Below are 12,338 nucleotides of genomic sequence, written 5' to 3' on the forward strand. Positions count from 1 at the left end.
CTACCGACACGGCTCTCCCTTCCCGATCGAGCTAGGCACTGACCGTCGTCCTCCCTCTCCGATCGAGTGCACCATCGGCCGATCGGCGTCCTCCCTCCTTGCCATCGTGCCAGCCAAGTCGCCCTCTCGCTCTCTCTCGCTAGCGCTATTGGTCTTCTTCCTCCCTCCCTCTCTGATCGAGCTCGGTGCCGGCCGTCAGTCATCCTCCCTTCTCGATCGAGTGTGCCACTAACTGAGTTGAAGCCCTCCCCGATCGGCGTCCTCTCTCCACGCCACCGTACAAGCCATCATCCTCCCTCCATGCTACCGTGCCAGCCATTGTCCTCCTTCTCCGATCGAGCGCGCCACCGGTCGGGTTGAAACCCTCTCTGATTGAGGCCACCACCGTCGTCCTCCTTCCACCACCACCATCATTCCAAAAAAAATTATTTGTGACGAAATAAATTTTTTATTTCTAAAACTTAATCATTTGCGATAAAAAAATTTTGATTGCAAAAAATATTATATTTTTGTGATAAAATTTTTATATTTTAATAAAATATAAAATTTTTATATTTTGTGATAAAATATCCTTCGATTGAACGAAGACAACACTTCTAGATCAAAAGTGAGGGCCCAGTATTGTAAAAATTAATAATCAGTTTGATGTGGCGTTTAAGTATTTGTCCAGCACATGGCCCATGTTGTCTAGCACATTGCTGTCTCCTCAGTTAAGTGGCTATGGAGAACAGGCCCAAAAAAAACCAAAATCATTCGACCCCTAAGGTTGATCTCCTCCAAGCTCAGCTCCACCACCTAGACATCAAACTCATGCTAAGCAAAGCTTCCCCATAGAAGGAGCAGCTCAACTTCCAGTACCTCAAAGATGTGCCTAGTCCCATTGGATGCCAAGTTGTTGTGACATATCCCTAGGGTTATTGCACCATGTCAGTAGTCTATTATATATAGAATAATTTCGAGTTTGTTAGAATGCAATTCTAAAGGATTCGGACTTCAGCTATAAATACATCCAATAGCTCTTAAGAAAATGTAATGAATCAAAAAATCAACTTGGCTGAGGGAGATTTTGCCTCTCAATTATTAATTTTCTTTATGTCTTCTTCATTTTCAATCCACAAATCTTTGCTAACTTAAAGATTGGATTGCTTGACTGTAGCCAATCTAGAGAGCCTTCACCCTTCGTCTGTTATCTTGCAAGTCTATGGAGGCAGTCCACACCAATGTTTTTGGATCGGCAACATTATATGACATCAAGAGTATCTCGAGCTTTTGTTTTTCTTTTACACAAATATGTGGATTAGTTACTTTTTACTCATGTTTGAGCTTAAAATCTTGCTTTGATGTTTCTTCAGCTCATTTGGAGTTGGAAATGTAAACATGACCTGAGATGGCATTTCACACAAGTATATTATATATGTGACCCTGTATTCTTTTTAATTATTCTTCTGTCTATTAAATATAGTATGAAATATACTAGTTATAATAATTTTTTTAGTAATTTGAGACCTTTTCAATATCTTGGAGCGTGCTATTATTATTGAGATCAGCATTCCTCAAGACTCTTTCAATAGTTTTACAACTGATCAATTCTTTGTGAGCAGAAACACATATTTAATTAATCTACAGTCCAAGGAGATCTCGATTATCCCTAATAGCCTACTACTTGGGAGGCTTTTCCTGTTTTGGCTGAGTACTACAACATTTTCCTTGATAAACTAATCGGGTGGTTAATCCAACCTTCCAATCAAAAAAAAAAAACAGCAGAGAGAGAAGAATTCTCGGATAAAAACAGATATCCTAAGGTCTATCAAATGAAGATAAACTCTTGCTCTCCTTGGCTTTGTCTTTAGGTTGGCCACTCTCCGCTTCGCTGTGGAATATGTTAGACAACCTACCACGTGGCCTTGATGAAGCAAGGCCACCCTTATCCTACGGCAGACTTGAAGTGTTGTCATCATTATGCTAACAACTGGCGCATACGACTTTTCGGAGATGGATTTAGCCATCCGTATTGAATTTGGAAGGTGACGCATGGAAGATTTTCCAACAATAACGGCATTTTTTAATCTCCCGTTTTGGACCCGTTGTTGGGATCCGAAGACTCCAACAGAATCACGAGAAAATCGGGAGGGAATACGAAGACTTATCCCAAGAAGACCTTACAAAGCCATTATGAAAAATTCCGTCTTATCTGCGGACAAGCACAGGCCAGCGAGGTGAATAATTTCTTGCGCTCGAAGGCCGCCATAATTTGCTCGACCAGTTTTCTTAGCAGGGCCGACCTTGGACCATCATCCAAGGACAGCATGGTCAGATTGAGCGTATGGGACACGTCCATGGAAGAAAATTGGCACCAGCAATCTAGACATGGATCAGCACAAATGCTATAAGGATGCTGACTCCTCACGCAAGAGAAGTACAGCTCATGATGATAGGTGTAGATATGAGTACGTCCGTGTTAGCACTCATAAACTCCAACTTGAATAGAGACATAAAGCCACAATTATGTCACGCTTTTTTTCAGTGAGAAATGCATGTGAACAAGGCCCAATATGGTCCCCCACCTCCCCGCCCCCCACCCCTACACCATTATCCCAGAATTATTCTATGGTTGATGTTCCATGGAATATTTTCATTGTTACATCATTTTCCAATGAATTGAGACTTTTCAATGCTTCAAATAGTATCAGTACCGATGTTTAAATTTCTAAAAAAAAAAAAAAGGAACAAACACCCACGAGCAAGAAATATCCCCTTGGTAGATTAGATGAGACCCTCCTACATATAGTGGGTCGGTTAGCTCAATCATTTGGAAGTAGGCCATTGTTTGGACAAGGTAATATCGCTTCTTATTTTTAAGAAAATAATATGGCATTAGCATGAGATTTGATCAAATCGGCATTTAAACTAGTCGATGACATAGACTTGATTTGTAAATTTAAGTTTTCTTCTTCTTGATGTTTAAAAAAAAAAGGCGTTTGAAATTATTAGAATACCAGTAGGATGTCTGAAAAAAACAAACCAAAGAATGTTGACAAACATTCTACAAAATTGAATTATATTACTGGAACATGGTATGTTTACTAAGTATGTTACGTACCCCAATGGTCAAATCAAATACAAGTTTATAGTATCGAAAGCGATATGTAACTTTTAGTCTTATAGCCCGTGGGCATGTTAGGCACGTAGGTGACAGAGGAGCCCATGTGAAGCCTTCTAGCTTCCCATATACTTGGGTTTAACCTCTATCTGCTCCCCTCCTAGTATCACGAAGTTCCAATCTTTGAATTTTGTCCGCGTCCCAAAATTTCCAAGCGACCACACTGCAACGTGGGCACCATCTTGCCTCAAATGACTCTGCACTTCCTCCTATCAATACCCCCTTCCCCCTCCCCGAGGCCAACATAACACACCCCATGGAGCTCCACTAGCTCTCTTCCTTATTCCAAAATGGCCTCCCAAACCTCCTTCTCTCTCCTCCTCCTCCTCCTCTACCCCTTCCTCCTCTTCACCCTCTCCCACGCCGCCACCTTGAACATCGTCAACAACTGCCCCTACACCGTCTGGGCCGCTGCGGTCCCCGGCGGTGGTCGCCAGCTCGACCGCGGCCAGTCCTGGCCCATCAACGTCAACCCCGGCACTACCGGTGGCCGCGTCTGGGCCCGCACCGGCTGTTCGTTCGACGGCAACGGCAACGGGCACTGCCAGACCGGTGACTGCGGTGGTAAACTTGCCTGCACGGCCTACGGCGGCAGCCCGCCCAGCACCCTCGCCGAATTCACCCTCAACCAGTTCCAGAACCTCGACTTCATCGACATCTCCCTCGTCGACGGCTTCAACGTGCCCATGGACTTCCGCTCCACCTCGGAGAGCAGCAGCCTATACATCCAATACACTACCGACAACTCCCTCGTCGACAGGTTCAACGTGTCGATGGACTTCAGCCCGACCTCGGGCTGCAGCAGAGGGATCCGGTGCACGGCCGACATCGTCGGGCAGTGCCCCAACGAGCTCAAAGCTCCCGGCGGTTGCAACAACCCGTGCACCGTCTTCAAGACTAATGAGTATTGCTGCAACTCCGGGAGCTGCGGACCGACCTTCTATTCCAGGTTCTTTAAGGACAGATGCCCGGATGCGTACAGTTACCCCATGGACGACCAGAACAGCACCTTCACTTGCCCCGGGGGGACCAACTACAAGGTTACCTTCTGCCCTTGAGGTCATGCGTTCGCCCATGCAAGCGAGGCTTCAAGCGTATGGGACGTGAGCAGGTACACGAGCTGCTCTCTAGGCCTCTGAGATTTGAAATAATTGTGTGAAAGAATGCAGCACATGAGCTGCCGACTGTCGCACCCTGTTGCATGTTTCACACAAGGTCACGCGTTTTTGCACACATATTTACAGTCGTTGCTGCGCACAATTTTATTATATATATTGATAAAAAATTAAAAAATAAAAAAAAAATAGATTTATTATATCTGCACACATTTATATTTATGTACAGATAATTATTTATTATTGTATACTGGAGATAAGTTTGTACAGCTGATGGAGATCAAGAATTAAAAAAATTTTGAAATTAGGAGAGGATGTTAAAATATCAATTAATAGGGATTAAAAGTTGTAGTCCACTCAATGAAGAGACCGGCCACCAACATACTGGGAAAAATATTTATTGGGTTTACTGCAAATAACCATGATTGATGCAATCCAAGTCACTATCAAATGCCCGATCCTATTTAATGAACCACATTCATTGCATAGTTAGGAATAATTAGCACAAAAGATTATCAATTAGCGATAAAATATTTTACTATAAATTATAATTTATCTCTAATAAGTACCATGAAGCAACGAAATAAAAAATCCATCATAAAATATTATTTAAATAATATTCTTGTTAATAAAATTATATTTTATTGTTAATTTTTATTACCAAATTTTTGGTACCAAATACTTCCACTCCAACCTTTTGATGGAAATCTTTCAGTAACAAATTATTATGTCTTCACAATAAAAAATTATTGACACAAATACTATAAACTTTAGTGAACATATATTTTATTCACGAATTGATTGTTAATTTTAATGACGATGTTAAAATCATTTCCAAATATATACTTGTGGATATGAAAATTATTTTAATAGTTTAAATATGCCATTCATAACTTCTACCGATTTATTTGGTATACTTTTATATATAAATTCATGTTTATTAATTAATAAAAGGTGTATGATAAATAATTTGTTAAAATAGAATGGTGCATAAGATCTTTTATCTATTCTCAAGAAAAAAGAATCTCTACCATGTGGTGCTTATTAGAAAGAAATTTAATAAAATTGATTATATATTATATTTTAATTATAAAATGAATTAAAAATCATAAATTATCTATTTTTAAAAGACTTTAGAAAATGGATATACAATTATAAAAATATATTGAGATTATTTTAAATATTTTAAATAAAAGTTTTCAAACTATTACAAAAAATAAAATGAAGTTATTTACTTTTCCTTTTTTATCAAAAAGAACATGATTGATTTTTTATAAAATAATTGATTGTTAAAATATAAAATATCATTATCTATTTGAAATGAGTATATTTTATAATATGAATAAGTTTTGAATAAATATAATAAACCATAACTCTATATTATAGCCTACTATTGTCGTAGTGACTGAGTAATAAACTAAGAGATCTTAGATTTGATCCTTTGTACAGAGATGTATATATATAAAGGAAATTCTTTACCATATTTAAAATTATAAGCATATATATTTATCTATATTTGAAATGGATCTTCGGTCAAATACAAGCAAATAGTCTGATTTTGACTGATAAAATATTATTGTCATAATTTTTATATGAAAAAAATTATCACCAAAATATATTATGACAAAAGTGCTTTTATCATAAAAAAATTATTTTTATAGCAAAAAATAATATATATGACTCTTAAAGCTAACTTCTGGTGATAAAATAGATGTTTAGAAAACGTTGCATGCCCTTAGAGCTCCTCCTTCTTTACAGCATGAGAGATACATGGCATCGACCTTCCCGACTGACAGTGGTATTCTTAAAAAATTAAATAAATCAATTAAATAAAATACAAGAAATTCTATGGAATTAAATATGCTGGACGAAAGGGGTATATCAACAAGCCATGAAAACGGATGGGCCATGACTAAATGTTGGATGATTTTAAGAAGAAATTTAGATTTCAATCTAGTAACGTAATTAGAAGTATGTTAGGCAACCACCTAGATTGGTCGACCTACTATAGGTAGTTTTATGAATGGCCGGAAAAGCATCAACCTCTTGTGCCGACTGCTGGATTCAACCTAGTCAATCTAGTAGCTCTGGTCGAGTTTATTGCCAGTGTCAAAGTCACCTGGACTGGGCGTTATTGTTTAAACCTAGAATATTGAGCCGTCCAAAGAGCAGTTTCCGTAGATCCAGAATTTAAGGGTTTAATAAGATTGGTGACTAACCTACACCTTTTCTCCACAACAAGTTTTCATGAAGCCATTCTAGTGAAACAGCCCAAGGCCGAAGTTAAACCTTTTTCCTCCAAAAGAAAGAAGGCCTTGGTGATACATGCCTCTCCAACTCTCTATTGGGCAAAAACTTTGAAGTAACAAAACCTGCATTAATATGATGCCAAGGGTAGCTCCAAATATTCTTCTCCAAAAGATACTGAAATCAATCTCAAGCAAGAAAAAAAAGAGTCTCCTCCCGGAGCTTAGTCTTTAATTAGGTCGAAGGACTTTTGGTGCAATTAGGATCATCCGAGGAGCTTGTCTTGGAGTCTACTTTCATCCCACAAGAACAACACCACCTTATGATTTTCAAGAAACTTCTAGGGTGGCATTGGATTTCCCATCTATGATTGCACTGCTTTCTTATCCGATTATCAAATTCTCTATTCCTATTGCAGCTGCTAAGCCATCTTCTTCTACTTCAGCTCCCACCAGTAAGAAGATAAGCAATCTTAGCTTTTCTCCTTCCTTAGTAGTATTCTCACTTAGATTTTCATTGCAGGGTACTGTGAATCTATCCTGATCCTTTTTCAGTTCCATTGGTAGCATAAAAGTGAAGTTGGCCGCATCTTCCTAATTAACTTCTTCCAATGACCAGACTTTATCTAAATTATCTACTGGGGCTTTGAAAACTTATCATATGCTTCGGAGTCTTATTGGGGCCATTCTAAACAACCTCGTTATTTCTTCAAAATTGCTCGAGGCTCTATTAGCAATCGATGTTCTTCTACAAGCTTCTAATGCTTTAATCGGGAAGCTCTCTACTCCGGTCGACACTTAACAATCTTTGCTTTCCTTGTCAAAGGAAGTCGATGCAATAATGTCCTAAAAAGCAAATTTAGAGGAAAAGAAAGCTTACCTGGATGAAGAGTTGAAACCCATTTTTGATTATTTTGTGAATATTATGTCCCAATTATGTCAACCTTTACTAATGCTAAAATTGAAGAAAGTAAAGAGATTCGGTGCCCCAAAAAAACACCCTTTACTAATGCTAAAATTGCACCAGTAATGAGATTAATTACCTACGCAATTGATTAAGCATTGGTAATTAAGCATATTACCGATGCAAATTTAGCAACGATAAAGAAGTTTCGAAAAAAAAATTTAAACAATCCACTACCAACACTTTTTTTTAAATGCCGACCCTACTATTATATCAATAATTCCATTTACTGATATTTTAGAAATTAGCATAATAATTATAGTCATTTTACCAATATTTTTGTCGTGCGTAGCTAATTCTATTTTTTATCTATTCAAAATTTTTCATAGGTAAATATTTCGTTGATAAAGTCTCAATTTTTTGTAGTGTTTGTATTTAGATTGGCAACTGTCCGCTTCTGCTGTGTAACAGGTTAGAAAAACTTCCACGTGGCCTTGATGAAGCAAGGCCACCCTTATCCTCCGACGGACTTGAAGTGTTGTCATCATTATCCTAACAAATTGTGCATATGATTCAACCAAAAGTAATAATAATAATGGTGCATATGACTTTTTTGGAGATGGACTTGCACGTTCATAGCCATGCGTATTTAATTTGGAAGGTGACGCATGGAAGATTTTCCACAGGCCAGCGAGATGAAGAATTTCTTGCGTTCGAAGACCGCCATAATTTGCGAGACTAGTTTTCTTATCAGGCCGACCTTGGACCATCATCCAAGGACATCATGGTCAGATTGGGCGTATGGGACACGTCCATGGAAGAATTGGCACCAGCAATCTAGACACTGATCAGCACAAACGCTATAACGATGCTGACTCCTCACGCAAGAGAAGCACAGCTTATGATGATAGGTGTAGATACGAGTACGTCCATGTTACAGCTCATAGACTCCAAGAATTATTCTATGCCCACCACCCACAACACCCCCCACACACCCCCCCCTCCCCGCCCGCCCCCCCAAAACCTACACCATTATTTCAGAACTATTCTATGCCCACCCCTACACCATTATCTCAGAATTATGGTTGATGTTCCATGGAATATTTTCATTGTGACATCATTTTCCAATGAATTGAGAATTTTCAATGCTTTAAATAGTATCATTATCGAGGTTTAAATTTCTAAAACAAAAAAAAAAAAAAAGGAACAAACACCCACGAGCAAGAAATATCCCCTTGGTAGATTATATATGACCCTCCATCATATAGTGGCTCGGTTAGTTTAATCATTGGAAAGGAGGCCATTGTTTGGACAAAGTAATATTGCTTCCTATGTTTAAGAAAATAATGTGGCATTATGTTGGAGATGTCTGACTAAGAAACCACCTTCCAAGATCTTTTCGATACCGTATGTTGCAGCAGGAAGAGAGAAGAAATAAAACAGAAATAATCAAATACGTATATCAGCCTAAAAAAGACTCGCCTCCATGGGACATGCAAGTTTCACTATAAGAAAAGAGAAAAAATTATAAGAGATAACACCCTCAATCCTCGTACACTCCAATCTCTTCCTCATAAGAAGTTCTCCCTCACAAAAGTTCTCTCTTTATAAAGATCCCCTAAACTTCTAAAGCGATCGCTGTCCGCTGTCCAACAATATGCCTGAAGCCTCTTATTCCTGCTCCTGTCGGTGCCTCACCTCTGTTGCTCTCTGGGTTCTCAACCAAACAAAACTACACGCACGCTCATCTCTGTTCACATAACAGGGCTTTTAAAGCCTCAAATCCGTGAGAAAATAGGAGTATAGACTTCTCACAGCACCCAAAAACCTCCCTGAACCCATAGATCACGACCGACAGTGCTCCAAGCAGTCTGATCGCGACATGATCCATGAAAATCACCATAGACCATGAGAAACCGAGGAAAAATGACCGCTGATCCACGGTAGACCGTGAGTAACCGAGGCGAAACATCCTCTCGATCTACGCAGGTCTCCGTGGATCGTTGGTCCATGCGCTATGCATGGATCGTGTGAAGGATAACGCACGGCCCATGCCCGCATGTGCCCGCATGGACCTGGGTCGTGCCTATGTGCCTCGGCTTCGACCGCGCACCGCGCGTGCGCTTGGGCCTAGGCCTGTGCACCGCATGCACCTGTACGTCCGGCGGTCGAGCCGTGTGCTGCTGCGTGCAGTTGTGCCATCGCTACCTCCGCCGACCCACTGCCGGCCCCCCACCAGCCTCCACCATTCAGATTTTCGTATCATCTTCTATCGAGTGGATATCCTTCATCCAAACTTCATTTGGAGTGATCTAAGGCTCGTTGGACTCCGTTCGTTGTTGCGGACTTTGCTGTGGGCTTAGTATAGATCGAATTTCGAGATATCAAATCCTAACACATTAAAGATTCAATCAAATCGACATTTGAAATTAGTCCATGATGTAGCCTAGATATGTAAACAGGTACAAATTATAAGTTTTCTTCTTCTTGATGTTAAAAAAAAAAAAAAAAAAACCCGTTTGAAATTAGTAGAATACCAGTTGGACGTGTGAAAAAAACAAACAAACCAAAGCATGTTGACAAACATTCTACAAAATTAAATTATATTACTGTAAAATGCTATGTTTAATTACTAATTATGTTACGTACCCCAATGGTCTGAATTTTGTGAAATCAAATACTAATTTATAGTTTCCGAAGTGATATATGCCTTTAGTCTTATAGCCCGTTGGCATGTTAGGCACGTAGGTTATAGAAGAGCCCATGCGAATCCTTCTAGCTTCCCATAAACTTGGGTTTAACATCCCTGGGCCACCTCTATCTGCTCCCTTCCTAGTACCATCAAGTTACAATCATTGAACTTTCTCCGTGTCCCAAAATTTCCCAGCGATCACTCTGCAACGTCGGCAAAATCCTACCCCATGCCGCACTGCAACGCGGGCAACATCCTACCTCATATCACTCCACACTCCCTCCTTATAAATACCTCCATCCCCCTCCCCGAGGCCTACACAACACACCCCATAGACCTCCACTACCCCTCTTCCTTATCCCGAAATGGCCTCCCCAACCTCATTCTCTCTCCTCCTCCTCTTCACCCTTTCCCACGCCGCCACCTTCAAGGTCGTCAACCAATGTTCCTACACCGTGTGGGCCGCATGGGCAGACCTTGGCAACAACGGTGGCGGCCAGCAGCTGAACCAGGGTCAGACCTGGATGGTCACCGTCAACCCCGGCACCGCCGCTGCCCGCATCTGGTGCCGTACTGGCTGCTCCTTTGACGGCAACGACAACGGGCACTGCCAGACCGGCGACTGCGGCAAACTCACCTGCACCTCCTACGGCTCCCCATCCAACACCCTTGCCGAATTCGCCCTCAACCAGTTCCAGAACCTCGACTTCATCGACATCTCCCTCGCGATTCAACGTGCCCATGGACTTCTGCTCCACCTCGGCCAGCTGCAGCCAAGATATCCAATGCAGTGCCGACGTCGTTGGGCAGTGCCCCAGCGCGCTCAAAGTGCCCGGCGGCTGCGATGACCCATTCACCATCTTCAACACTCCTCAATACTGCTGCCCTAGCGGCTCTAGCTATGAGCCGACCACCTATTCCATGTTCTTTAAGAATGTGTGCCTGAACGCATTTAGCGATCCGGATGATTATACCAACACCCAATTCATCTGCCCCGATGGAACCAACTATCAGCTCACCTTCTGCCCTTAAGGTCCTGCGTTCGTCCATGCAAGCGAGGTTTCAAGCATATTGGACTCTTGGGAGATGGTAAACTACTAAATAAAGTGTTGAAATGAGCTGTAGATCCCTCTGATTAGGAATGCAATCATCTAATTAGAGAAAAATATATTTGTATAATTCTTAAATTGAATCCCTCTGATTAGGAATGCAATCGTCTAATTAGAGAAAAATATATTTATATAATTCTTAAATTGAGCCCATGAAAATTAATAAAAAGGGCCCGTTCGGTCCTAGAGAAGTATCCCTTCTTCCTCTGAAATCTTCGTCTTCACCCTCTTTTCTATTCTTCTTCTGTTTATACTTCTGTTTGTCAACATGGTATCAGAGCCTATTTAGAGAACAGAGTGCTCTGTTCTGCCTCTTCAACCGTCGATCGTCCACAACTCAAATCTCTCCTCTCAAACAGAGTGGGATCTGTTCCCTCTTCAAACCATCGCCGCTGCTCTCTCTGTGGATCCTTGCAAACCTTGAAAGCCATTCTCCGTTTCCGTTAAATCTCTCACTCTCTCTCTAGCATCCCTTCATCTTCATCACCGCCTCTGCTATGATCGCCGCATCCGCTGCCGCGGCCATCGTCGCCGCCGCCCCTGCTGTCGCTGCTTCTACCATCGCCACTGCAATCGCCACCGCTGTCGCTGCTACCGCCGCTGCCATCGACGCCACCACTGTTTCCACCCAAGAACTACGGGGTTGAAAACGGTTCTCATCCCTTATTAGGTATTTTTTAAATACCAAAAAAAAAAAAAAAGGAGAACCTCTACTGCTATCACATGTGTCTCCAATTGTAGATGCCGTTTTTTCTGGAGCAACAATGGAGCGTCCTGTTTTGGAGTTTCTGAATATTATCAAGGCACCTTTTATGGAAGTAGAGATTCGATATTTTTTCGTCATCTGAGTTTATCTCAGATTGTTGGTGAGAAAACTTCAATTTCCTCCCTCAAGATTATTCTTGTTTACTTGATCATTTAAGTTTTTTTTCTTATGGGTGATAAAACTCCTTTAACCATGGAGGATTTAGAAAAGTTAATGGTTAGGATGATGGAATCTCATATCTCGGATAGTGAGTTTTCAAATATCACCCTAGAAACAAACCCGGTCAAATTGGATGGGCCGGGTACCTACTTAAGTTGGACGCGACATGTTCGTCTAATTTTGGATT

The 12,338-nt window shown here is 40.9% G+C and overlaps 1 protein-coding gene and 1 pseudogene across 2 annotated transcripts; both read left to right on the plus strand.

Moving 5' to 3' along the window:
- Nucleotides 1-3,282: 3,282 nt before the first annotated feature.
- On the plus strand, nt 3,283-8,045 carry LOC140850906 (thaumatin-like protein). 2 transcript variants are annotated; one of them, XM_073251504.1, is made up of 2 exons: nt 3,283-4,271; nt 7,852-8,045. In XM_073251504.1, the coding sequence occupies exon 1, from the start codon at nt 3,451-3,453 to the stop codon at nt 4,216-4,218; it is 768 nt and encodes a 255-aa protein (XP_073107605.1). In that variant the 5' UTR covers nt 3,283-3,450; the 3' UTR covers nt 4,219-4,271; nt 7,852-8,045. The 2 variants fall into 2 exon arrangements, with proteins under 2 accessions (XP_073107605.1, XP_073107604.1); XM_073251503.1 differs by having other exon boundaries at nt 7,897-8,045.
- A 2,417-nt stretch (nt 8,046-10,462) lies between these two features.
- LOC105033171 (protein P21-like) lies at nt 10,463-11,220 on the plus strand (annotated as a pseudogene).
- Nucleotides 11,221-12,338: the final 1,118 nt, after the last annotated feature.

The sequence above is a fragment of the Elaeis guineensis genome, chromosome 2 (genome assembly GCF_000442705.2).
Source record: "Elaeis guineensis isolate ETL-2024a chromosome 2, EG11, whole genome shotgun sequence".
NCBI lineage: Eukaryota > Viridiplantae > Streptophyta > Magnoliopsida > Arecales > Arecaceae > Elaeis > Elaeis guineensis.

Excerpts from the sequence above, each read along its gene's own strand:
- LOC140850906 (XM_073251504.1), top strand. The coding sequence starts at position 3,451 with ATGGCCTCCCAAACCTCCTTCTCTCTCCTCCTCCTCCTCCTCTACCCC.